The 27937-nt window shown below is 43.4% G+C and overlaps 2 protein-coding genes across 6 annotated transcripts in view; one reads left to right on the top strand and one right to left on the bottom strand.

Moving 5' to 3' along the window:
* GATA2 (GATA binding protein 2) overlaps positions 1 to 12744 on the bottom strand; it is a gene marked incomplete at its 5' end in the record, with an annotated part of 197344 nt that extends 184600 nt beyond the window's left edge. The window contains one exon of the mRNA XM_083489359.1: positions 12734 to 12744. The remainder of the gene's footprint in view (positions 1 to 12733) is intronic.
* Positions 71 to 27937, top strand: RAB7A (RAB7A, member RAS oncogene family). 5 transcript variants are annotated; one of them, XM_083489434.1, is made up of 7 exons: positions 143 to 228; positions 20497 to 20674; positions 21431 to 21521; positions 24236 to 24362; positions 25449 to 25667; positions 26026 to 26154; positions 26645 to 27937. In XM_083489434.1, the coding sequence occupies exons 3-7, from the start codon at positions 21469 to 21471 to the stop codon at positions 26738 to 26740; spliced, it is 624 nt and encodes a 207-aa protein (XP_083345560.1). In that variant the 5' UTR covers positions 143 to 228; positions 20497 to 20674; positions 21431 to 21468; the 3' UTR covers positions 26741 to 27937. The 5 variants fall into 5 exon arrangements, with proteins under 5 accessions (XP_083345559.1, XP_083345560.1, XP_083345561.1 ...); XM_083489436.1 differs by having other exon boundaries at positions 196 to 848; XM_083489433.1 differs by lacking the exon at positions 20497 to 20674 and having other exon boundaries at positions 71 to 228.

Genomic DNA, 27937 nt, shown 5'->3' with positions numbered 1-27937 from the left:
CAGACGCTCCCCGAGCCGCCTTGGGACACCAAACCCCGCCCTCCGCCAGCCCCACCCACGCGCCTCCCCATCACGTCAGAGCGTCAACACGGCGGGCGGGTCCCGTGACCGGAAGAGGGCGAGCAAGAGGCGGAAGTGAAAGCGGGGAGGGTGTTTGGCCCCATTAATAGAGGGAGCCGAAGGTAGCGGAGGGGCGAGTCAGCGCGGCGGCCGAGCTTTTCGTATACGGTGAGGGCGGAGGGGGCGATGCTGTGGGGCGGAGGGCGGGAGAGCGAGAGACACAGAGAGGGCGGAGGCGGAGGCTGTTCGGGATCTAGGGCCGCTGGGCCCGGTGCTGGGTGCGAGGCCCCGGGTGCGGCGGTCTCGGCTCGCTCGCCGGAGCTGAAGGAGAGGAGGTTGGGTGCGGCTCCGTTAACGGCGCCGGCTGCTCCTCCTGCCTCTTCGCTGGGTCCGCGTTTGCTGAGGGGTTTGGGGCGTCGAGGAGCGGCTGGCTGGGCCCCGCCCTGGTCCTTCTAGGAAGGCGGGGAGCAAATTCGGGTTGGTCTTTTCGCGGCGCGGGGGTGGCGGTGGGACATTTTACCCGCTTCGCTACCCTCCGCCTGTGTGTCACAGGAGCGGGTCTCCCCCGCCAGCACCGGCCGTGCCTGTGTGGCAGACCCGGCAGGAGAAGCCCGGGGCGCGGGGGAGGGTTGGTTCCTCTTTCCTTGTCTGGCTCCCTTCTTCCCTTCCACCAGCGCCCTCCCCGGAACAAAGAAACGTGGGAAAGGGGCCGCCCTCCCCCAGGGTGCTGTCACGGTGCGGGCCGCCCGGGACCGTTCGGCTCCCGAGTCCTCGGGAAGCTCTGGAAGGTGAGAGCGGAGGAGCAGCTTGCAAGCCCAGCCCAAGTTCCTTCTCCCCGCCCCTCCCGGCCAAACAATAAAGCTTCCCGTAGCTGCCGGCTGGAGCAAGGCATGTTGGATGACTTCCCGGTGGGGGTGCTAGCCCTGTTCGTGTTATTGCCGAACTTTTGTAGCTTTTGCTCTCTTTTCCACCTTTCCCGTGTAGCTTTATATTTGTGATTACCCGAGGAGGTTGGTTTGTTCCTTTGCCGTGCTTAAAAAGGAGCTCTCGAAGTGCATGCAGAGTTTGGGGTGGGGGGGGGATTGTGGTGGAGGGCGGTGCTTTTTCCTAGTGGGCAGCATGCTGCCAGACACTCCGTCCCATTGAATGCAACTGGACTTAATCCTGAGTGGAGTGTTGCACATAAGCTATTAGTAATGATTGTGACTTGACAATACTAGTTTTGGTGAATTGCATGTGTGGAATGATGTGGCGATATTTACACAGAGAACTAAGAGAGTAGTTATTTGAAGAATCTATTACAGAATCTGCTCTGAATACCTTGAATGTTAAATAAATGGGGCCAGCTACATGTTATCTTACTAGCTAAACATGAGGTCATTGATAAGTTGGGATGGTAAACAAAATGTGATCTTCTCATCCTGGAGTGTTGCCCGTGAGTAATGCTTTAGAAGTCACTGGTCAGAGCAAGACTGCAGGTGTTCTGATCTCCAAGGTTTGAAGTGCTGATGTCCTTAAATAAAGATCTTATCTTATCTTAGTCCTATTGTAGTAGATCTTGTCAGGCTGATTCTTTTAAACCAGTTTGCTAAACTAAAAATATTTCAGCATGAGCACAATAGAAGCATGTTTTTTCTAAAGCATCAGCCAAATGGTAAGAACAAAAATGTATTGGGCCCTAAAACTGATTTTACTCTAATGACTACCAAATACTAACTACCATAGTAAAAGAAAACCTTTTTTTTTTAAGCCAGCTGAAAATCGGACCAGCGTAATAGTTAGGTCAACAATAATGCAACACTCCTGGATGCAGACTATTCGTCAGATGTAACATATGTAATCTAGTATCTCTTATAGGCAGCATACATTTTCAGAATATATTTACTTTGTTCAGAGGCTGAAAAGTGAAACGTCCAGAAAACTCTTCCTGTTCTAAGCCATGCCCTCTTAGTTGGGAAGAACAAACATACTGTCTTGCTTGTGACTTCAGCAGCAGCTGATTAAGCACATGATTTAGTTTATGAATAGTTAACTATGATTTGACTAGGTATCAAATAAATGCCATGTCTTTAATGGAAGCAAAGAAATACATGTCACTCGTCTTTCGAAATCCTGGCATGTTTATGCAGAATCACTTTTTAGGAGGGAAATGGTCACATCCTGGAATTCATCAACATAGCCTCTATGTTCTAGATGAATTTTAAAAATAACTTTCAGTCTTATAAAATACAAATAGTACAAAATCTGTAGAAATGTCTGCTTCATTCAGTGTCTCAGTAATAGAAAGATGCTCTTGCATATGTTTTCCTGCACGCAGTACTGTACTTATAAAAGTTCCAGCCAAGGGTTCTTAAAAACAGACGCAATAAAGGATAAACTCAGAATACAGGAAATAGATCACCTTAGAGCTGCAAGCTGCAGTACAAAGCTTAAAAAAAAAAATTCTTTTAAGTTGGTATTGAAGTTTTTTTACTTTACCTGGCAGCTATTAAAGCAAGACTCAAGGCATTTTCAGTTCAACAAATTTGATTTCATACTGTGTGAGACCATATGCTTTGTGTGCAGAAGGTTCCGGCTTCAGTCCGGCTCTAGAGTAGCAGGTGTTGACTTATGCCCGCTACCAGAGAACTACTGCCAGTAAGAGTAAATGATACTGAACTCTGTGCACCAGTGGTCTGACCTAGTGTAAGGCAGCCTCCTAGGAAAAAGAAAGCTGACAACAGTTAAATTATATATGTGTGCTCTGAATTCAACCTGTATTCAAAATTATACATGGCAAGGGATATCCTGGAAGTGTGGTGTTATAGCAAACATTTTTAATGCAAGCCACTTGATGTTAAATCAATTAAAACGGTACTGGATTTCCTTCCATAGTTGGAAGCTCCCTGTTAAAACAAATGTCTATGTAGGTGGCAGACTGCCTTTGTCTAGAGGGAGCAGTACACTGAATAGGGCCAAAAATGGTAGTTCTAGTTGGCGAATCTGTTTGAACCTGAGGGTTGTGTTGTTTTCTGGACATCCTTCTGGGCAGCATGCCAGCAGTGAGTGCAACTAGAGCAAAAGTGGCCAGGGCAAAGAATGTTAATTTTACTTTTATACAGTGGACTAGTTTCTACCTTGCTGTTGAAAGCTGGCATCATCATTATTAGCTTTATGGACACCCATCAACAAATATTCTGTAGTCAGTTTATAGAGCAATCTGCCAACCCCCAACTAAACAAGATGCAATATTAAAAGCACGCAACACTTAAAATAAAAATACAATGTAGCTTTGCTTCTAGCAAACAGATGAAACAGTAAATGGTTAGAGTCTGCCTTTTTATTTTATTAAAATAAGTTAGTTTAAAATGCCTGGATAAAAATGTATTGACTTGGCACTGAAGAAACAATTAGAAGCAGTGCCAGGCAAGCTTCTTTAGTGAACCTCGTTCATAGTTTTGGTGCCCATACCACGAAGGCCATATTAGTAGCCATCCAACTGGCCTTACTTGGTGGGAGTGCAAAGAGGAATGTAAGGTTCAGGTAGGTATACAGTGGTACCTCAGGTTAAGTACTTAATTTGTTCCGGAGGTCCGTACTTAACCTAAAACTGTTCTTAACCTGAAGCACCACTTTAGCTAATGGGCCCTCCTGCTGCTGCTGTGCCGCCGGAGCACGATTTCTGTTCTCATCCTGAAGCAAAGTTCTTAACCTGAGGCACTATTTCTGGGTTAGCGGAGTCTGTAACCTGAAGCGTATGTAACCTGAGGTTCCATTGTATATGGGAGAAGCCAACCTTTCAGTTAATCTGGCCACAAGCTATTAAGGGAATTAAAGCTTAAAACCAGCCATTGAAATTGGGTATGGAAAGAGATTGGAAGCCAACATAGCTGGTAAAGTGCTGGCATAATATCACCAGATTGTCCAGCCCCAATTGATTATCTTGTGTTTCTGTCTTGAGGTAGCTCCAGTTTCCTGGTCATTTTTTAAAAGGATGCCCCTTGTACACTGCATTGCAGCAATCTAAATAGGCAGCTACAACCACATGCATAATTGTTCTCCAAGATGCATCCATCCAGGTATTTTTGCAATTGGTATATAGCCCAAGTAGATAAAATTTGAAGGGGGTATCCAATGTGCGCTCCAGATATTCCTGGACTAAGAGTCCCATAATCCTTGAATGTTAGCCATGCTGGTTGGCAGTGTTCGAAACTCAGATATAAGTTGAGTGCCAAATGCTCCTTAAACCAAGGTTGCAGTCGCCAAAATGGAATGTCTAGTTGCTAATTTGAGGCAAGACAGCTCTAAAATCTTATTTTTCAAATGATGGACTGCCTGTGATTGATTCTCAGTTAGTTCAGATGACTACCTTGAGTTAGGTTAAGAGCTTTGAGAAGTGCAAAGTTGCTTGATTCAGGGACACTCCACATATATATTGGCCTGCTTTTGCTCAGTCTGCACAGAAAAAGCAATTTAGTTCCAGAAATTCATTATGATCATGCAGATAAAATATAACTGATAGAATTCTACAGGATGGAGTATTAGCATGTGAAAACAGTCCAGATCCAATGATCCCCAAATGGTGGAGATGTCAGGCGCCATCCTGGCACCCTGTCATCCTCACTTGGTTGCAAGTGGTCGAAAGCCAGGTGCAAAATGTGCCTGGCTGATTTTGAAAACTCTGTGGGATTGGTTAGAGTTGGACTGTAGTCCAGGAGCATTAGTAGGGCACCTCGTTGAGTAACCATAGCCTCCTTAATTTTTGGATGACAGTTTTCTTGCAGTAGCCTAAAGACAGATAATGCATCAGTTGTTGTCCTTCCTTACCTTCTTTGGTAAGCACACCCTCAACCAATTTTGCAGATAAGTTAAATGTGTACTTGATTTTCTGTGAGATGCATGAAGGTAATGTTCTTAAATCCAGATCCCAGCCATGTAGCACACTCTTGATAGCTTCAGAAGATAAAACATTAAGGTAGATTTCTCCCTCCCCACCCCCCACCTGGGATTAGCCAACTCAGAGTTTGTTTGTGATACTGAGATGAATGCACGAAGCCTTCTTGGAGTCCTCCAAGAGTGAAATAGCTGGAGGTACTCTCTGTAATATCATTGGCAAGATCATTTCTGTTGCAGCAACACCATCTCTCGGGGTTATCTATCCACTCACTGATGCTGACTTGCAAGTATTATACTTTTAGCCTTGACTAGTTATAAGGTGCAGGAAGTAAGTATGATCAAACTCTGCAGGGGTCTCATCCATGTCTGATGGGTGATCTCATTACAGTAGCTGCCTTCCAGGTGAACTGCTGGAAGCATTCACCCTAACACTAGCTAACAATTATATTCATCCCCATTAGATAATATCTCCCTCTATCTTCTGTGCCACTATTCAGCTGTCCAAAACTCTTCATTCTGTGCTTTCCTTAACAACATTTTTCTCTGCCCTCCCCAGTGCTGGTAAATATGTTTCTTCCAATCTGCCATTTCATACAAGGGTGTGAAAAATAACAAAATTAAACTGCAGGCTGGAATTTAATTTAGTGCTAAGTGGAATTCGCTTGTGCAAGGAAACATTTCCCTTTCTTCCCCTGCATGCCCCCTAATCTTGTTTTAGGGGTCCCCCACCCCTGAGCATATTCAGGAGGGGGAGGGGGGATAAGTTGCACGAGTAGGCCACGTATACAGCAACTCAGATGAATCCTGCCCAGAGAGCTCAACCTAATACAGTCATACTTCGGGTTGAAGTAGCTTCGGGATAAGTATTTTCGGGTTGTGCGCTGCGGCAACCCAGAAGTAGCAGAGTGCATTACTTCTGGGTTTCGCCGTTCACGCATGCGGTCAAATGCCATCATGCGCAGAAGCGTTGAATCGCAATCCGCAGACGCGGGTTGCGTTCACTTCTGGATGTGAACGGGGCTCTGGAACGGATCCCGTTCACATCCAGAGGTACCACTGTACTATAGAACTGTGTGCAGGCAGGAGGCACTGTGACCATATACATTGCTTTCAGTGTTAGAAATTAGGCATGTTTTGCTACTGGTGTAGGTCCAATTGTGACCACATGGAGATCTCTGATTTGGTGACTGACACCTCCATCTGGCTAGCCTCTCTAGCTTTCTTAAGCAGGTAAGCAGAAGAGCTTATTTATTGCATTTATATCTCACCTTTTTCTCCAAGGAGTTCATGGTTTGCCCCCTCCGCAGTTAATCCCTACAGCAACTCTGTGGGGTAGGTTAAGAGGCTGTGATTGGCCCAAGGTCACCCAATGAGCTTCATGACTGAGGGGATTTAAACCCTGATCTTCCAGGTCGTATTCTGACACTCTAACCACTACACCACAGAGGCTTCCTAGAGTACTTCTGCTATGGGGCAGCTATATAAATTAAGTAGGTAAATAAATATGGGAAGAGCAGAATGTCACTTAGAGAAGGATCTGAAATATTTTCCTTGAAGCTTGAATTTGTTTTATTGTGGATTGTTTTGTTTTAATGTGTTGTTTAACTCTTTGAAAAAAAATTCTTTAAAATATAAAGAAATATATAAATGAAATTAATAATAAATCACATTGTAAAGAAAAGCAACTAGACATTCCGTTGTGGTGGCCATAACCTAAGTTTAAGGTGCCATTTGGTGATTAGCTTATATATCTGAGTTTCTAACACTGCTTTGCATCAAATATGATTCCCATGGCACCCTATAACAATATATGATGAGGGTCAGTGATGCAGTTAAAGAAAGCCTGCATAGCTTCAACATAGCTCAATTCTGGGTTGACCCTGACTAGTGTAGAATTAAACATCTACTGTTAAGCTTGAGAAATAGGTTTTCAAGAAACCACTCTGCACCATACAAATGCCCCAAATGCAAAGTTTGAAGCACCCTTTTAACACCATTGGATGTATTGGAGTACAGCATTTTGTGTGTAGTGGGATAGTCACTAATTTGCACTTGCACCCTAATGCTTTTCAGTCCATTCAGGGACTTGGAATTCAGCCGGCAGAGGGCTGCTTCAAGGACTGTTGCTCTGACTTAGGTCAGGACAGGCTTGTAAGAACAAGGTAGGTTGTATAAACATGGCTTGGTTATGTATCACAGCTGAATGATTGGTAGGTAAATGAATAGACTAGGTGTTGCTGTATAGCATGCAGGCATTTCATGGAGCATTCTGTTATCAGTTGCTATCGTTCTGGCACATATTGCTACAAGCATATCTGCTGATGAGCTTTCCTTTTTGTTTTTTTAAACCAAAGCTGCAGCTTACATGCAGCAGCTGTGCTTGAAGCTCTCTGCCCAGCACTGGTCTGCCCTTGGTGATGTCATTGTTGCTGTTCTATAAAGCCATTTCTTACATAGAAGAGAGCCTAACTACATGGCAGGTTTTCTCAGTAGTGCTGTTAATGTAAACTGTCAAAAGTGGAAAGTCTGGTCAAGCCAACCAGCCTGATTAGCTAATAATGTTTATTATATTGATGAGTTGCTTTGCACCAAAGCAGTCACAAAGCAGCTTTCAGAATAAAAATCCATACAAAAGCACGTTAAGAAGTGTCTATCCAACAATAATACTTGAGGAAATATCCTTTCCATCCACCAAAGAACAATTGTCACAAAACCAACAGAATGCCCTCTAAAACAGCAGCAGTGCTAAAACAAAAACATCTTTCCTGGTGCCAGAAAGAGATGATTCTAGGCGCCTTGACCTGTGAGAGCATAACAGAGAGGGTGGGCAGGGGCTGCCAGCTGAAAGGCCTGCTGTCTCATAGCTAGCCTCTGGACTTCACTAGGGAGGACTTTCAAATGTTGAGAAGGGCCTTGGATGACTATCTTGGGCTCCAGATATATGCATATGGCAGAGCCATCCATTAGGTTTTGTGGTTCCAAGTTGTGTAAGGTTTTATAGGTAAAAGCCATTACTTTGAATTGAGCTCAGTGGCATATTGTTAGCCAATTCAACTTCACCAGAACTGGTGAGATATGTTCAGACCCCTAGTTTCCCATTAATAATCTGGCTGCTGAGTTCTGCACTATAATGGCAGCTTCAAAGACAATAATACATATAATGTATTGCAGTAATGTAGTCTAGACCAGGGGTCTGCAACCTTTAAGACAAAAAGAGCCACTTGGACCCATTTCCAAAGGAAAAAAAAACTGGGAGCCGCAAAACCATTGCGACATTTAAAACAAATATATCTCCAGAGCCGCGATCTGACAGCGGGCAGGAAGGTAACGTCGGGACGGTGCGTGACTAACGCACGCACCGCCCCCATGCGACATCACAGCCAGTACAGAGCCCGCCACAGTGGGGAGTGTCGGGGCGCACAATGCGCCTCCTCCCCTTGCTAGTATCCGCCCCGGAGCCGCGGCAAAGGTGTAAAAGAGCCACATGCGGCTCCGGAGCCGCGGGTTGCAGACCCCTGGTCTAGACCACTGAAGGCAGCAGAAGGGACCAGTGTTAGAAACTTGGATATATAATATAATTGCCCAATAGCACTTTAAACCCAGTGTGGTCGCCACATTGGCACTGTCTTGGCACTGTCATCCCCGTCCCCCACCCCCACCCCCCAAGTTCGAGCTTCAAGGAAAATATTTCAATTTAAGTGGCATTTTGCTTTTCTGAGTCACCAACCTGGCATCAGAAATCTCCACATGGTTGCAGTTGGACCCACGTCAGTCAAAAAATGCAGCTGGTGCCTGGCTGATTTCTAATACTGGAAGGCACCCTGCACTTGGGGGGTGGCACTTGTGCCTCCAATGGTGGTAATAGAGCCAGGAGGTCTCCAAGCTGCCCACCTGATCTTCTAGTGGAAGCACAACTTTGTCCAGAACATAGAGCACTCAATAAACCTTGGGGTTGGCAAAAAGTATTGCCTGTTTAAGCAAGCAGGTTATTCTTAACTAAATTTTTTAGATGCTGTTGTGAAATACGAACCTGTAAATTACTGAGTGTTGTGAAATTTAAAGGAGGTGGCACTTTAATTGCCATAAAGGCTAATTCAGAGTTGAGACCATAAACGCTTGATAGAAAGATTTGCATTGTTCTCCTGAGTACTAAAAGTATTCCTGTATCATACAAGATCTAGCATTGCTGACTTCTCAAATAAAAATTGCATAGGGTGTCTTCTCAAAGAGGGGAGGGGCTTATCTGTTACTTAATCATAGTGCTCCACTAATTCTTTAAGTGTCTAATACATTTGCCTGTGTGATCTGGCAGTTTGAAACTGCCCATTGTGCCCAGATTAAAAGTGAAGGCTCGGTAAAATGGAAGCCTGGTTTATATTTGATAAACTATCATGAGGATAGTAATTCCTTGTGGCTAGGTAAGGAAACAGTTGCATTAACCAGGTGAGTTGTTCCCTTGCTGGAAGATTTTATGATGATGAAATAAGACTTGATCTAAAACTTGTTCAGTACTCTGCTGTATCTTGTGGACAGGTTGTGTGGCAGGGTAACTTCTTTACCTGTACTTCCTGCTTAACAAATTACTCATTTTAGTTCTTCTTGTTAACTCAGTAGATTTATCTGGTTTTCTGTATCTAGCTTAATTTTTTTCAAACCCTTGTAACGTAAGTATACCATTGTAATGCTAATGGAGACCCTCCTACCTTGAGCCCTTCTTGAATCTTTTTCTGTTGCTTTCATGTGCCTCAAGCTTGGAACTAAAGGACTAGAAGCTAGCAAGCACTGGCAGTCATGTTTAGGTATCAACTGTTAGTGGTTCCAGAATCTGTGGGAGGCAGGGCTGATGTGCCAAAGTTGGCTGTCGATCTAGGTGGTGAAGAGTTAGGGATTTGAAGGCAGATGAATCCACTGAATCATCCACGTGTTAGCAGTGAGATTTTGTGTTGCATGCCCTTGAGCTTACTTTGAAAAACCATGTGAAATAACCATTCTAATACCGTATATCTAGGGTCTGGCAACAACCAAGTGAGCACATCAGACTGCAAAGCCTAGTTCCACCCTACCTCCTCAGAGGCTGAACTGCCACTTTCAGCTGTTCAGAAGCTTTTGCTAGTGTCTTTGCTGCTTCTCAATTTGGGGGGGGGGGGATTTATAGGAAAAGTACAACTTGCCACTCAAATGTGTGGCTCTATCCTAGCTGCATTTAGAAACTCAGGGGGAAAATGCTGATTGCTTATACTTCTGCTCACTTCCAAAAGAATCATTCAACTGTTCTGAGTTCACAATACATCTGAAACCATTATAGAAAGTCAAAGACTCATTCTGACAGGGTGGGGAAGCAGACATGGAGTGTTTTCTCAAGGAGGGGGGGGCAAGTGATTAAGCACCCTGAGCCCACACATGATGCTGTAATCTGACTGTGCAGCCTTGAGCCAAGTACTGTTCCTATGGACACCAGAGGGAGTGAACAGGAGGAGGGAAGACATGCCACCAGAAAGAAAGTTGGCAAGAGGAACTTGCTTAATATGCGCAGAAACTGAAATACTGTTCAGTTTTAACTGAATTTATTTCCTTCAAAGTAGCATAGCATGTTCAAGGTATCCTCTCTTTTGGCCCCTCCCCTCATAGTTCTGCTCTACAATATAGAAGCACAAACCTGCCACAGTGTGCTAGGCTTTGAGACATACCGCTATATTAACTCAATAGAACAGCTTCTGACTCCTAAGGGTAATGCGGAAAGAGCCTGTTCTATCTGTGGCACAGTGTCGGTCCCATGTTTATATGGGAGAACTGAATTTCATCAGATGCAATACATGTAGAACTGCTGAACCAGTGTGGATGCCACCTGTACTTTTCCAGAAGCTTCTGACTCTTTACATTCCTCCAGATTGGCACTTGACAGGCCTGGTGTCCAAATACCTCTTTAAAGGAGGCAGCAACTGGTCAGGAGCGTAAAGGCATATTCAGGCCAAGTGTACAGGAAACCAGTAAAGTAGCAAGGCTAGTAGTGGCTGACTTGTTACCTATGTGACTGATAGTTGGCCCTGTGGTCTTTAAATTTGCAGAGTGTCCTAATCTACATTCTACCTGGTAGTGATTGTGAAATGGCGGTTTAGTTGCTTGTGGCCAAATACCTAGCGGCCAAATACAGAATAATCTGTCCCATGTGTGGTAATATATATAGATTAGCAGATGCAAATTAACTATGGGTACTATCTAAGTCATGCTTTGAGTAGATCCATTAAAATTAATGTACTTAAAACTAGGAATGACTAAAAGTCAGTTTCTCTTGCTGTATTCTGAATATTACCTGGTTGGAGACCACCCTAATAATGCAGGGGTTTGAAATTGGATCCTGCTGGTGGGCCAGTTTCCAAAATTCGCCCGCCCCCCAAAAAATAGGCCACCTTGGGTAAGTGGGCATGGTCACTCATCTGTCAGGTGATTGACACCTGTCCAAGTTCAAAGGACGTTGGTTGCTGATTCAGATCACGTCCTTCAGCCCCCACAGCTGCTCTAGAGAATTCCCAGCAGGGCTTCCATTCCGCATCAGTCAGCTGATTGGTGCTGACAGGGAGCCACACTTGCAAAGGAACAAATGGACCCACCCATTCCTCACATTTGATGTTGCCTGTGACTTCAGGTATGTGGCAGCTGGCTGTGGTCTGTGGGAAACTTCAGCGGGTCAAATTGAGGCATGTGCTGGGCCTAACTAGGCCCAAGGGCTGAAGGTTCCCCACCTCTCCTGTAATAACTTAATTCAGCTTTTGTTTTATGCAAGCTGTTTGATAAATAAATTGCTGTTGTGATAGAAAACAGTAAAACAGCAAAAAAAATAATATCACAATTCTAATGAGTAGGAAATGCTTTGGAACTACAGAATATGGAACATGGTGTGAATTAGGTAGTATCTGGCATATCAGAAGTAGCTTGCAAACCTTTTCCAAACTCCTAAGAGCCTCTTTCCAGCATAACTCTAAAACAGGAAGGTTCTTGGCGAAGTATATATAAATCTGAAAACATGCTCTATGTAGTGAAGTACTGCTGTTACAGACACAGTAGATAGGTTACAGGTTATAGTTTTTTAAAATGTGATTTCAAAAGAAAAATATTGAGGGAGGGTCATACACACCATGCCCCTAAATGCTGCTGACTGCTGAAGTAGCAAACATTGTGTGAATTCATGGCATTCCTTAAGCAGTGGTAACTACCAGAGTGTTAAAGGTGCCAGATATTCCTTTAAAAATGTAATGCAGACCTTAACTGCTAATTCTGCACTCATTGAGCAGGTCAAATTTCTATTGCTTAGAGCCTTTGCAAAAATTGAGATTCAAACCGGCTCAAAGGTATGCAACATATTATATTTGAAAATACAAATTGTTTTTAAAAAGTATATAAAGCACTATAAACAAAAGCCAGACTCGAGGATAAGAAAGCAGTAAAACAAAGGATGAATAAAGCAATAAAATTAAATTGGGTATCACCCTGATAATTCTAGCTTTCTCTGAAAGCAGGGGGAGGCCCAATTACAGTGGTTCTGGGTAGGGGAAGGTATGGCATGGGAGGTGGGGCAGACCAGTTAAGGTACACATGGCACAGGTAGTTAGTGACTGTGCTGTGTGCCAGCCCCCTCCTCCAGCCTGGGGAATTGTGGTTGTCATATCAGCCAGCCCTCGGGTCTGTGACTGATGCTGTTGAATGCCAGGTCGGTCCAGAATAAAATCTCCCTCATCCATTATCTGATTATGGACGAGGAGGCTGAAACCTGGGTGGGTGAGCAGGGTGGAGTTGGTCTCACCCAGCAGTGCCCGCCTGGGCACTCAGTGCAGCATCAGGCTAGACTTGAGGGTCAGGGAGGGGGAGTTGCTGTGGTTTATAGAGAGTCTCTCTCTATCTCCAGGCTCTTTGTCCAGTCCGGGGGGTGGGGGTGGGAATATAGTGTGTGTGTTCCTGGCATTGGACAATTGGGACAGATTAGGGATTCTGCTGGTTTGCCGTCTGCCTCACTGCCCAGCAATCTCCCCGCCTGAGCGGACAGAACTGGTCTCGGAGAAGGTATTGGGTACTCCTAGACTGCTGGTTCTGGGAGACTTCAACGTTCATGCCAAGACAGCTGGCTCTGGGGCAGCTCACGACTTCATGGCTGCCATGACAACCATGGGGCTGTCCCAACATGTCCCCGGCACAAAGCACATGGCAGGCCACACTCTGGACCTTGTTTTCTTGACTGGGCAGAAAGAGGGTGATTTGAATGTGGGGGACATTGATCTCCTACATTGTTTAACATCTACATGAAACCCCTGGGTGAGGTTATCTGGAGGTTTGGAGTATGTTGTCAGCAGCGTGCTGATGACACTCAGCTCTATTTCTCCTTTATATCTGCAGGCGAGGCCTCAGCGGCCTGGAGTGTCTGCCATCAGCTTCGGCTGGTGGCTCAGCTACGCCACTATGTGGACAGGGATAACTTAACTACTGTGGTCTATGCTCTGGTAACCTCAAGGTTAGATTACTGAAATGTGTTATACATAGGTCTGCCTCTGAAGACTGTTCAGAAACTTCAGCTACTGCAGAATTCAGTGGCCAGGTTGCTCACCGGAGCAAAATGATTTGAGCATTTTACACCAGTCCTGGTCTGACTGCACTGGCTACCAATTAGTTTCTGGGCCCAATTAAAAGTACTGGTTTTGACCTATAAAGCCTTAAATGGCTCGGGAACACAATACTTCAAGGACCACTCCTTCCCATATGAACCTACCCAAAACCTGAGATCATCTTCTGAGGCCGTTCTTCATGTGCCGCTGCCTCGAGAGGTCCAGAGGGTGGCAACACAAGAATGGGCCTTCTCTGCAGTGGCTCCCCGTCTGTGGAATGCTCTTCCCAGGGAAGTTCACCTGGTGCCTTCATTATACACCTTTAGGCACCAAGTAAAAACGTTCCTTTTTAACCAGGCCTTTGGTTGATCTGATTGACATCTTATGCCCTTTTAAAATGTGGCTTTTGGAGGGGGGATTATTGGGTTGTTGTTTTTATTTTGATTGTGTATTTTGTCGTTTTATGTTTTGATTTTATTTTGTGAATCACCCTGAGACCTCCGGGTATAGGGCGGCATATAAGTTCAGTAGTTACTTAATAACTAACTAACTAAATATAAATATATAAATAGATATCCATGCAGCAACCAGTGCAAAAAGGTACCATCCCAGAAAAAAGATGCTGAATATAATCCTGATAAAGTAGGATCCCAATTCAAGTTCCTAGATAAAAGTACGAAGCATGAAATAGATCTTCCACATTGCATCCTGAGTCAGATGAGTCCAGCAGTACTGGCCATCAATCATGGCCATCAATGACATACTCTGAGAATAGCCATAAAGGCTTGCTTGAGCTTGGAAGAAGCAAGATTAAACCAAATAGGAGCTCTACAGTGGTTATCTTTACATAGTCAAGTTCAGCTGGAAGCTTTTGAACTTAAAACTCAGTCTTTTTGAACAAAGACAATTTTAAGAGCAATAATTTTAGCATCTGTGATTTGGGTAATCAAAGAGTATATAGAGCAGGGATGGGGAACCTTGGGGGCCAGGGCCCTCCAGACCTTTCTAGTTGTCCCTCAGGACTCTGTCCAGGCCACACTGTTTTTGCCTGCCTGGAATGTTTCCTTGAATAGTGCAAATGCCTCTCATTCTGGAGGGAGGGAGCTTTGTCTGTAAAAACCTCTGGCATTTGTGCAGCTGGAATATAAATCTATTGTACAAAGGTAAGAGTTACATGCATTTGCATGCCTACTTTTGCATACAGCCCTTGGCCCGGAAAGGTTTCCTGCCCCTGATGTTGAGAGAGTTTATTTTATCTCAAGAGTTTCCTGGAGAGCCAATTCTATAACTTGAGGTATCATAAGATAATAAGAATCTTATTGTATCTGAAGTTTTTAAAAACTGTTAATTAAAAACTGGGCCACAATTGAAGGAAGTCCAACTTCTTCATAAATTAGAGCTGATGGAATACCAGGGGTACTAATTGGTGCAGAAGGCATCTTAAATCCTAAAAATGCATAGCTCTTAGTTTTCCTTACAGTCTCCATTATGACAGCTGCTGACTGTATGGTTTAGGTCAGTGTTTCTTCCCAGCTGGGGACCCCAGGATATTCCACACACACCCCCGTGAAAATTACGTAAATGGGGGGGGGGGACAGCATGAGGCTCGGGGGCAACAGAGTGAAATGAGAAGAAGAGAAAAAAATCTTTTTCTTAAAAAAAAAATCCTGATTGGCTGGCTATATGCTTGGCCAATAACAGCAGGTAAGGGGGTGGCCTAGCGCTTCTTTTTGCCATGTGCATTTTCTTGGAGCAGTCCTGGTTTGTTTCCAGCCGGAGAGGGTGATCACTGAGGTTCCCGTTTTGACCACTGCTTGTAGCAGTTGCCAGTGCCAGTGGCATCCTGGGACAGACTCTGCAAGTTGCTGGGGTGCAATCCACCTCAGCACCTAGCAGATCAGGGATCCACCCCAGAGCCTAGCCAATAAGGTCTGGTGCTGCTGACTTGTATCTAGTAAATTACTAAGTGTCTACTCAGAAGAAAGCCACACTGACCTCGGTGGGCCTTACTCCCAGGTGGAGGTGTGTGGGGCTATAGTGTTTTATCTAGGCAGCCAGGGCTCCTCTGGATGAGAAGATCATTTTGCACCAGGTCATTGAGGACCACTTGGGACAGTCCCGGATTTACAGAAATCATCTCAGTTTCTGATTTGATTCCAGAATGCCTTGCTTTTCCTTAGGACATTCCTATTTTCACCGGAAAAATGTTGAAGGGTATCTGACCCCTGAGCCATCTGAAGGCAGCCCTGTGTAGGGAAGTTTATTTAATGTTTAATGTTTTATTATGTTTTTTATATATGTTGAAAGCTGCCCAGAGTGACTGAGGCAACCCAGTCTGATAGGTGGGGTATAAATAGTAAAATTATTATTATGGAATACAACATCTCTATTTTCATCGGAGAAATGTTGGAGGGTATGGTTTTGGACTGTAATCTGTAGGTTCCCCCCTCTTTGTCTAATAACTGGAGTCAAATAAGTGTTGTTTACTTTTTGTAATATGTGAAAGATGGATCTCCTTTGGGAGGTTCTGGACTCTCCTTCCTTGGAGGTTTCTAAGCAGAGGTTGGATGGCCCCTGTCATGTATGCTTTAGCTGAGTTTCCTACTTTGCAGGGGGTTGCACTAGAAAGATTACACTTTGGATCCCTTCCAGCTCTTATGATTCTTTGTTTTTTCTGCTTTAACAATCTTTTATTGTGTTCCTACCATTTAATGTAAGGGGGGTGGTGCTGTGGGTAAAACCTCACTGCCTAGGACTTGCCGATCGCATGGTCGGCGGTTAGAATCCCCGCGGCGGGGTGAGCTCCCGTCTTTCGGTCCCAGCTCCTGCCCACCTAGCAGTTCGAAAGCACCCTTAAGTGCAAGTAGATAAATAGGTACCGCTTTATAGCGGGAAGGTAAACGGCGTCTCCGTGTGCTGCGCTGGTGCTGGCTCGCCAGAGCAGCTTCGTCACGCTGGCCACGTGACCCGGAAGTGTCTCCGGACAGCGCTAGCCCGTACGGGCAGGGGTACCTTTACCTTTACCATTTAATGTAATTGTATTTGGTGTGAATTATAAAATAAAACATACTCTATTTACAAACAAAACATTTAAATAGCTACCTTTCTACCGGTAGGACCGTGGGGGGTGGGCACAGGAAGGAAACACAGTCTGAAACGGCCATGGTTGGCAAAAGGTTGGAAAACACTGGTTTAGGTAGTTGCTACCATCTTGGCCTTCATTGTGGCAAACTCCAAACTGTTCAGGCCTCTGGAGTAATTGGAATATATTGGCCCAAAACTAAATGCTGAATTTGACTTTACTCATGATGTACTTAAACTAGTCCAGCTGATCACCAAAGGTTGAATTTGCAGCAGGGCACGGAGGATTTATATAAAGCCCGAAACTGAGATGCGTCGTTGGCTCGTCACTAGGAAGCTCTGGGTCTGTGGATGTTTACAAAGCATGTGATCCTTCTGAGTCTTCAGGAGTCCTTAGTCATGCCTTGGTGGTAGAAGTGCTTGAACTGGCCAAGGCTGTATATCAAATAGCATGAGGCAGCCACTCTTGAACAATTGACTCTCCTAATTGTGGCTGTCACATGGACCTATTAAGTATTTCTCACAAGTGACTCAAAAAAACTACTTTTCAATAATAGTATTCATCCTTGCTTTGTGTGAGCAATGCTAGCTGTTAGAATTCAGTAAGAAGCGAAAGTCCTGTTAACTGTCTCGGGTTTATTTTGCTGCAAGAGAGAATGCTGGGGCAATATCTGAGGTGTCTAAAGGAACAGTTATTAGGCAAATTTCCAGGTTAGTAACAAGTTGACTTAAGGCAGGATATTCTGATTATCTTAGTATTGGTCTTAATATTTTTGAGCTGCTTCATCAAAGATGCCTATATCACGTCCCCATTTCTTAAGTAGACAATTACAGTACCAAAATGTTTGAGGCTATTACAGTTCGTGCTTTTGCAACAGAATTATAATGCCTCAAGTTGCCTTGTGCCTAACAAAATCGTTCAGAGGGAAGGGACAAGGCTTCTTTGACAAGCAGTAATAGCAAAACTGATCTGCAGTCACTAGTGTTTCCTAGGAAATTGTGCAGTTAGAGGAATTAGCTTCTGGTTACAAACGCTTCGGATTACGAACTCTGCTAACCCAGAAGTAGCTGCTCCTGGTTGCGAACCTTGCCCCAGGATGCGAACTGAAATCGCGCGCCAGAGGCACATGCACAGGGGGAGGCCCCATTAGCAAAAACGTGCCTCAGGATAAGAACGGTTTCAGCTTAGGAATGGACCTCCAGAAGGAATTAAGTTCGTAACCCGAGGTACCACTGTATTCAACTCACCCATTTTTTAGTACAGTGGTACCTCGGGTTAAGAACTTAATTCGTTCTGGAGGTCTGTTCTTAACCTGAAACTGTTCTTAACCTGAGGTACCACTTTAGCTAATGGGGCCTCCCGCTGCTGCCGCGCCACCGCTGCGCAATTTCTGTTCTCATCCTGAAGTAAAGTTCTTAACCCGAGGTACTACTTCCGGGTTAGTGGAGTCTGTAACCCGAAGTGTCTGTAACCTGAGGTACCACTGTACAGGAATTCAGTTACGTGGATGCTTCCACATACCAGTTGTTCTTGTATAGCTCCTCTTAAGCTAGTTGGCTCAAATGCAATGCTGTTGCTGTGAATAGCGAACAGGAGACATGAGACACCTTGTAACCAAATTCATTAGCTCTTTCAATGTGTCTAGATGGAAAACAAAGTGTGTACCAAGCATGACTTTTTCCACCTTAAAAAATGTTGGGTGGCCAACATGCTCTGTAACTCTTTTCTAGTTTCTTTTTTGTGGTCAATAACACTCTCTCATAAGCAGTACTGCTTGTGCTGCTGCACTGCTAGCGTTCCTTGGTTGTGTGGGGTTTTTAAGACTGAATGCCTCAAACAGGAATGCAGTGTTTGAAATTAGCCAAGTGGCAGGCGCATTTGGCACCAGGCTTTTGGCCACTTGTAACCAAGTGAGGATGCCTGGGGGCCAGGCTGGTGCCTGACATCTCCATCATCTGGGGATCATTGGAGCTAGATTGTTTTCACACACTAATACTCTATCCTGTAGAATTTTATCAGTTATATTTTATCTGCACAATCGGAATAAATTTCTGGAACCAAATTGCTTTTATTGTGCAGCCTAAGCAGGAGTAGTCACCATTAAGAAAAAGAGATTGGAATAGGCCCTGGATCAAGTAGCTTTTCTCCTTTAAGTTCTAAAAGCTCTTAAATCAGCTCAAAGTTGTCATCTGAACTGAGAATCATTATCAATCAGCCCATCATTTGAAAAATAAGACTTTAGAGCTGTCTTACCCAGATTGGCAACTGCAGCCTTGGTTTAAGGAGCCATTTGGCGCCTAACTTGTATACAGTCGTACCTCGGAAGTCGAACAGAATCCGTTCCAGAAGTCGGTTCGACTTCTGAAATGTTTGGAAACCAAGGCGCGGCTTCTGATTGTTTTCCGATTGCACAGGTGCACCGGAAACAATAGCGGAAGCTGCACTGGATGTTCAGCTTCCAAAAGAACGTTCGAAAACCAAAACACTCACTTCCGGTTTCTGATCATTTGAGAGCCAGAACTTTCAACTCCCAAGGCATTTGGGAGCCGAGGTACAACTGTATCTGAGTTTCTAACACTGCAGGAATGGGAAGCTTATGTGGTAGTGCTTTTGTGCAGCTCAAAAGAGAATTTCTGTAGAACTATTTCAAGCTGCATTTCTGCATATAATTTCAAAAGCAAGTAAAAATTCCTGGATACTTTAGGTGATTTCTTAAAAATGATTTCACTTAAGAGTCTGGCTGTGCACTTAGATCTTGAAGTAAGAGTTGCCTTGGATTTGTCAGTGTGGAAAATCAGAGTTCTAGAACAGGGGTTGGGAACCTCTGGTGTGCTGGATCCTGACCTCACCCACCTACTGTGGACCACTTTGAAGAGGGTGGGACTGCCCTCCTGTTATTCTCCTGACACTATGATGCAGAGCTTGAAATTAGCAGGGCACCAAGTGCATTTTGCATCTAAAGATTCTCCATTTGTGAGCACTTCAAAAAATCTGGGTGCCATTTTTGGGCCTTACTGACACTCAAGGATTATTGAAATGTATGTGCTTTGAAACCTCAAAGTATCGTATTTTTTGCTCTATAAGACTCACTTTTTCCCTCCTAAAAAGTAAGGGGAAATGTGTGTGCGTCTTATGGAGTGAATGCAGGCTGCGCAGCTATCCCAGAAGCCAGAACAGCAAGAGGGATTGCTGCTTTCACTGTGCAGCGATCCCTCTTGCTGTTCTGGCTTCTGAGATTCAGAATATTTTTTTTTCTTCTTTTCCTCCTCCAAAAACTTGTGGTCTGGTGCGTCTTATAGAGCGAAAAATATGGTATTCCTGCTCTCTGCTAAGGATAGACAATATTCTAAGGAGTTTAACAATAAAGAATAGAGTGTTTTGAAAACTGAAGTACGGTACCAATATTTTTTTTAAACACCAAATAAAACGTGTATTAACAATTTCTGCTAAAAATGTGATATTAACAATGTGTCACTTATGTCAATTGCATATTAGTTCATGCTTATCAAAATAATAAATAGTGTGGGCCTAATATGGTACACAGGATGGAAATTTCCCTTGCCTGCAGTAGAGGTTTACAGCAATGAGTCTGTTGCACAATGTCTGGGTCCCTTAAGTGCCAGCTAAAACAACAAATTCTAAGGAACTGAGTACAAATACTAGTTTGTGCATTCAATGAGCAAGCCCAGTGATTAACCATTGGCGTACTTTTTTTTTTTTTAAGAAGCTGCAAAAGGCTGCTGTCATAATCAGTGCAGCGTAGCAATCTCTGGTGTATGAATTGCATATAGAACTTTTGGTTAATTGCTGCTTGCCCCTTGTGATATTTTCCTCTTCTACATTTGCTGACCAGCTGAACTTTATAGCTGTTTTATGAACTACTTACAGATGCTGCTATCTTGACAATAGTGACTGTCCAGCATTTAAAGAACTGTGAAACCTTTTCCTTGCTCCTGTGCCTTCCTCGGTTCTTCTTAAAAGCCCCTGCTCTCCTTCATCCTGCTTCCTTTGGAAGAAGCTGCTTGCGAAAGCTTCCTTGCTGCCTGTTTTCATTCTTCAGCACCTGGTATACAGACATTGCAAAGCATTGCAACTAACTGCCAGTGGGCCATTGTAGATCGAAGGGGTTTTTATCCCTGAAGGGTGTGTGTAAACCTGAATCTTGTTGAGCATTTCTTTTCTCCCTATGCAATAGCCAAACCGCTTTCTAAACTTGTTATAGATCTTTTGGTGAAAATTAAGACTTTTGAACTGGAGTCCTTGCTGCAGAGTCTAATCTGGTTAGTAATGCATGATTCATGCATAGAATAGGGGTAAGATGAGACTCTTTGTTCTTTCACAAGGGATAATCCTTGTGAAATCTGAAGCCTAGAGAGGACTGAAGTTGCAGTGTGCATAGTAGCATTGACTAAGACTGTTAGCATTCAGGTAGCTGGATAAAAAAAAATGTATGTTGCATGCAAGCCATTGTTAATCATTGGGATTCTTCATTATTAGATAGTGTGGCAGCCTAGTTTCCCCGTCAAGCAACTTTTGCTGCTCTTGGTTGAATACGTTTTATTTCCTTACTACTTGTGTTTCATGGCCAGACTTTCCCAGAACTTGAAGAGCCTGATGGGTCCTCATGTTTTCTAGTCATAAGAGTAGGCCAAACCCTACGGGTTTAACAAGTATGTATCTGAAGAGGCAGTACGTACCTCTTAACCTAGCTTGAAGCCACACAACCTGCTCATCGGTTGTCCTGTACTTTGAGATGCTGCAAGCAGCAAATGAGCTGCGTATTTTTTTAAAAAATAGTATTCTCTCTCTTTTTTTGGTCCAGTAAGTGCACTTGGAACTGATCTTCTGAACCCTTGAACAATGACTTCTAGGAAGAAAGTATTACTCAAAGTCATCATCCTTGGCGACTCGGGGTAAGTGGAGCCTCAACAAAGTGGTGTCTGTTACTATTGGATGTAGCACAGTGTTTGCTGCATCTTAAAACGCTCACTTGAAATGCATATGACTGGGGTAGTTGGAAGCTCTTTACAAATGGGGACCTATCTATCTTACCTGTGAAGCTGCCTAAGTTTTGTTTGCTTTACTGGAACGGTATAAATTGCTGTGCAGCATCAATGAGCCATGCAGAATCCAGGAAAACACTTGTTGAAATGCAAATTGTTGCTGCCATGGAATTGTGATCAAAAGTAAAGGAAGCAACTTGGCCTGCAGCGTTGCATGTGTTGTGTGAATTACCACAAAAGGGAGAAGTGGATTTAGGTTTTGAAACAAGTTCAAGAATAATGAAGTAAATAATAAAAATAAATAAACCAGTACTCCACTTTCAGTCCGTAGTTGCTGGGCAAACTTGTTTAAAGGCTCAAATTACACGGATACTTTTTTCTTTTCTTTTTTTAACAAAAACTCACAACCCTGGTAGAATTAAGACTATTTTTTATTGTAGAGTAATTCTTCAGTCAGATGGTGTGTAAACTTAAAAACAACTATATCGTTGCTGCTTGATCTAACCTTCAGTGCTGAATAAATTGTCAAAACATCCTACCTGCATTATGCTGCCTAGGCAATTAACAGCTTCGCCTACATATTGCATGACTGAGGAAATCCAGGCTTTTTGGAGCTTCCCACAAGAGAGAGAGCAGATGTGCGACAGAAAAATCAATGATCATAAAGCTCTACCAGTTCTCTTAAGAGCAGTGCTCTAGGCATTAAAGCAGCGCGGTACAAACCATGCTGTCATAGAATACCAAAGAGATGCTTAATGCAAAAGGATAGGTTTTTTGTGAGTAAAGCTATTTCACAACTGTCAGTGGAAAAGCAGTTTCATATTTGCTGCCTGGAATGTAACGTGACCCAAATTCTACTCTTAATAAACAGATCTGATGTCACTTGGCCCAGGCTTCTGAAAGATGTTGTGGCCATCTTGAGTACATCTCTGCAAAAGAGATTGGCCGCTGCAGTCATAGTTGTGAAATAGCAAATTCTGCTAATGTGCCACACCAGCCTCTCAGTCGATAGAGTGAAGCTTCCTTAAACAATCTGTTGTACACACACATGATCTTCTATCATACTAGGGGAAGGGTGTAAGTGAAAGACCAAAACTATGCCATCTATACTAATTTCCTTTCCTCAGTTACAAACTGTTCACATATTTTCATACCCAGCATCGCCTAATAGGCAGAGTTGCTTCAATAGAAAATAAATTTGGGCCACATCTCGATACTGGTCTTGTGAAAGAGCTTACTTCAGCACCTAAAAATACTAATGGAATTAAAGCCTAGTCCAGTAGAGACACAAGGCTTTCAGCACAATTTGCTGTTTTAATTCCACATTTGTGAAGGTTGGCATGTTGAAAGAAATCCTTTATTTTCCAGACAAAGAATATAGCACCCACCTTACTGATTTGAACACATTTGATGTATTCATCTAATCATTATATTTGAAGGTGCTGCTTCAGGTAGCTCATGCAACCTCTTTGAGCCTCTTTTGTTTCAGTTATTCTGTGGGATAACTTGTTCCTGACCCCAATTCAACCTCAAATTATTAAAGGGATGTATTGGAGGCTGAACTATTTTTTTCATAAGTAGAATGCTTAACACGGGGCTGAATTGTCTTATTTTTTAGGGTTTTATGTTGTTTTTCAAAAACACTTGAAACTAACTTAAAAACATGTATTTAAAAATGCATGTTAAACAGCAGGATACAAAAATTTCCAGGCAGACCAGAAAAGAGCTATACTGTAATTGAAAAATGAGCAATGGCATTTCAAGATCAAGATCATTTCAGTAAAAAACAGATGGCAATAAAAACACTCAAAGCCCACTTAAAAGCAAACTGACAGGCTTTGGGTGCTTCCAGACTGTTGCTATTTTCAGGTGAAATTCTATTGTGGCAAATTCAAGATAATGCAGTTAAAGTTGATTTTGAGGTCTTGCTCAACTAACTGTTTCAACAAAAGATCACACTTTTTGCAAGAAGGAAAGTGACAGGCAAATGCACTGGCGAGGAGGGTGACATTTGCTTGGTGCAACATCTTCTGATCCCCCTGTGAACAAATTAGGATGTATTCTCAGTTAAATGGGTTATGTCGAAGTGATCCCAGATGCACCTAAATACAGGGCCACCACTGAAATGACCCCTGAGAGGAGTTAGTTGTTTGGATTTCTTTACCTTTTTCATTTATATCCTGCTATTCTTACATCATGAAACCCAATGCAATGTAGGTGCTTTCCAAACAGTCTTACATGCAGACCCAGACCAGACTCTGGCCTGTTAGCTTCAGCAACGTGGTGGTCTCACGTACCTTCAGATCTAAGGTGGGGTGGGTATCCTGTCGTCCCGTCCCCCCCTTGCTGGACTGCAGCTTTTCATCATCCCTGACCACTGGCAATGCCAGCTGAGGCTAATTGGAGTTAGAAGTCCCACAACATTTGAAGAGTCGTAAGTTTGCCACCAACGCACCAGCATTTTAGTTTGTAGTCCTAAGGATTAAAACACTCCTGAATAAATCCAAAAGTGATGCAGGGTAACTTGTATTCTTCTGTAAATGGAATATGGCTGTATATTGTGTGTGCACAACAACATGTATTCTTTGTATCCTTATGGCTTTTCTCTCTTCCTCCTCCCATAGGGTGGGAAAGACATCTCTCATGAACCAGTATGTGAACAAGAAATTCAGTAACCAGTACAAAGCTACAATAGGAGCCGACTTCCTCACAAAGGAAGTGATGGTGGATGACAGGCTAGTCACAATGCAGGTAAGAATTGTATCCGTTGCATTTCTGCAACTTGCAGAGATCCACAAATTGTATTTTGTGTTTAGGTGTTTATAATCTGCTTTTCTGCTAGACAGCATTGATAGGGCTAACAGCATGGTAGGGAGGAACACCCAGTTCGAAAGAGCCAGTCACACCAGGCCCTGCATTGATGCTTGGAAAGCAATAGGATGATTGACTGGTGGTCCCAAGGCTCAGCACACTATTGAGAACATGTCTTGCTCTTCTTGAGCCTCTGAGGAGGCAGTGGCAAACGTGAGTGTGCATGAGAGACAGAGACCCTTGATGCGTTGACACGAGCGGAAAAGAATCCAGATCTTACTAGGGATGGCATATTTGATAGTTGGACAACTATTCTAAACTAGCCATTGTTAAATATCTACAGAATGCTTAAATTATATTACGGTGTCTTGTTAGTAGTGACAGAAGTGAGAGTGGCTTGCCCCTTACCCTGCGGTGCCAGAGGGCAAATTGAGTAGCATCACAAAACTTTTCCCTCTGGCAACCTGCTCTAATGTTGGGCATCTCCCAGCAAGACCACAAGCAAAAACAACCCTGAGCAAAACCAGTTAGATGAAATTTAACAGATAGATGTGAAGTCCTGCATCTAGGTAGAAAAAAATCAAGAGGCACAAGCATAGGATGCAGGAGAGCTGAGAAGGAGAGGCTTATTTTCTGTCATGCAGACTAAAAACTAGCCTAATCTTATATAGCTCAGCACGGCATGGAGCTTCCCCTGCATGGCCTGCAATTTTCTGAACTGGGTGGGGTGGGGAATGGCTTGTAATTCTAGGTGGTCCTGCTTTGTTTAAGGGGTAAGGGCACTTCCTTCCCACATTTGGCAGGCTGCTTCAAATTCACTTGCCAAACTATTGGCACTATTGGTCTTTAAGAACCTACTCTCCATTAGGGGCATGCTGATACTTTTTCCAAAGGCATGAATGTGTTCCTTCCAAATTTGTATGACATTCTGACAAGCAGCGTTATGGCATTGAGGAACTTCAGTCAGTATGATTTTGAGGCCTGATCTGAGCTTGTCCCTAAGAGTTCTTCTCCAATGTCTTGCAGATATGGGATACAGCAGGGCAGGAACGGTTTCAGTCTCTGGGAGTAGCCTTCTACAGAGGAGCAGACTGCTGCGTGCTGGTGTTTGATGTAACGGCTCCCAACACATTTAAAACTCTCGACAGCTGGCGAGATGAGTTTCTCATTCAAGCCAGTCCGCGGGATCCTGAGAACTTTCCTTTTGTTGTGCTGGGAAACAAGATTGACCTTGAAAACAGACAAGTAAGCTGGTTGATGCATACTGTGGTGTTTAATTAGAATAATTATCAAAGCAAATATTCTGAATCTACCGCCATTAACCAGGATCTCCTAAGGATGCTAAACTGAATCCTGTCTGCAGAAGCCTGCTATTTTTAAATAGTGAAGAGAAAACAATGGGAGTGGGGAGGGGGGGAAATGGGGAGAATAGTTGGTGAACAATGTTTCCTGGGGATTCTGGGAAACATGGAGTTTTACATTCAGCATGGCAAATTGCTGTGCTTTTTGGCAGTGAAAAAGATGGCTGGTACGGACATGGAAGATGAATGCGGTTGACTCTTGGTAATTATAAAGAGCTTAAAGGAGTTTGCTTCTATTACAGGTTACTACAAAACGAGCACAGGCCTGGTGCTACAGCAAAAACAATATCCCTTATTTTGAAACCAGTGCCAAGGAGGCCATTAACGTGGAACAGGCTTTCCAAACAATTGCACGAAATGCACTTAAGCAGGTATGAATTCTAGTGCCCTCTTCTGGCAGTCCGGTCCTTATTCTATATGCAGTATCAAACCAGGCGATGGCTAGAGATAGGTGATGGAGGCACTGATGCCTTTGTGCACTGGCATTTGTCCAATATGTTTTCCAGTTGAACAGGATTCTGAAACATTGCAAAAACCTGTTTTCAAAGGCAAAAGTGGGATGAACATACATCCCCATAGGCAGTGATGCCTCTTACGTCATCAACAGTTGGAATTGTGTGTTTCAGTTCCTGGCACTTCCAGGTGTGCTGCACCTGGTTTTTACATTGCACCTTCTCCTGTCATAAACTGTAGTATTAACTTGGTTCTGTTAGGAAGACTTTGCTTTGCTTGCTTCCTCCAGAGAACAGGAGTTGGGGAGGCAGGTATTGGACATGATGGTGAAGTGGTGCTATTAGCACCCACTTAGTTGAATAAAAGGACCAAATTGTAGTTGGTGACATTTTCTTTCTTTCATTATAGGAAACTGAAGTGGAGCTTTACAACGAATTTCCTGAACCTATCAAACTAGACAAGAATGACCGGGCGAAAGCCTCTGCGGAGAGCTGCAGCTGCTGAGGTGGGGCTGGAGGGGTTGAGAACAGTCCTTCACAAACAGATATCACACTTAGGCCTTCAAACACATACACACACAGCCCCTCTTCTGTGTAAAAAGAGAAACAAGATCCTATTTTCAGTGGCCAAAATCACCCATTTTACCATGAACAACTTGTAAGCCCATTCCTTTACACGCCTCCCATGTCCCTACATCCCATCTCATTATTTCATGGTAGCAGACCTTTCTCCTAGTTTTAAAAAGAGGAAACTATGTTTGGAACTTAAGCTACTTCCAGGTGTCCCAGCGGAAAGAAACTATGTACAGAATCTGTAACAATTTACCTTTTAATGTCTTGTGTTTCCCCTGTGAAGGCTGCAACTGGAAAGGCTGATTACTCATAGTTCATTGCAAGCTCAGCATTCGATCCAACTAGGTTGAGTTTTGTATGTATCTGTTAATGCTTGTTACTTTTAACTAATCAGATCTTTTTACAGTATCCACGTATTATGTAATGGCTTCTTTAGGAGAAATCTTATAGTACATGTTAATATATGCAACCAATTAAAATGTATAAATTAGTGTAAAATTCTTGAATTACATGTTTAAGTACTGAAACACAGGTTGTTTAGGAAGTGAACAGGACACTTGTGGAATGCCGTGTGCTAGCAACACAAGTCCAGATAGAGGCAGTATTCTGTACAGTAGAAGCAAGAATTATGTAAACATTTTTATTGATTTTAAGAGCCAAAAAGCTTCATCTTCTGGAAAAATATTGTCTGGCTTCTTTGTAGCTAAATCTTCAAAGGATGATTTGCATAACCTTGCACACTGGATTATTGGACTTAAAAAGAAAAATTAAATACAGCTTTCAGAATGATCACTTTGTTTGCCTTTTACCACCACCACCACCACCCTTCATGATTAATTCTGCAAATGTAAAGAGGAATCTAACATGTCTGTCTTGTAGAACAATCTCCATATGGGTTGTGATGGTCATTCTTGGTGACTAAGAGCACCTTCCCCTTTCTCTCTTACTGTCACTAGTCTGGATTTTCTGGATGGAAACTTGGCAACTTTGTTCTGCCCTCTCCTTGTTCTTGCATTTGTAGCTTTCTTAAATGGAGCCCTTCTACTGTTTTTCCCAGAGGTCTACATTCTAGTATGTAGGCAGAGCTCTTCTGTAAAGAAACATGCCAATAAACTTAACAAGAACAAAA

Source organism: Podarcis liolepis (assembly GCF_965112155.1).
Source record: "Podarcis liolepis genome assembly, chromosome: 2".
Classification (NCBI taxonomy): domain Eukaryota; kingdom Metazoa; phylum Chordata; class Lepidosauria; order Squamata; family Lacertidae; genus Podarcis; species Podarcis liolepis.
The sequence above is the reverse complement of the archived record's forward strand: the minus strand, read 5'-3'. Positions and strand labels throughout refer to the sequence as shown.

Excerpts from the sequence above, each read along its gene's own strand:
- RAB7A (XM_083489433.1), top strand. The coding sequence starts at position 21,469 with ATGACTTCTAGGAAGAAAGTATTACTCAAAGTCATCATCCTTGGCGAC. Across the intron at positions 24,363-25,448 it reads ACAGGCTAGTCACAATGCAG|ATATGGGATACAGCAGGGCA; the intron begins GTAAGAATTGTA and ends AATGTCTTGCAG. Across the intron at positions 26,155-26,644 it reads CACGAAATGCACTTAAGCAG|GAAACTGAAGTGGAGCTTTA; the intron begins GTATGAATTCTA and ends CTTTCATTATAG.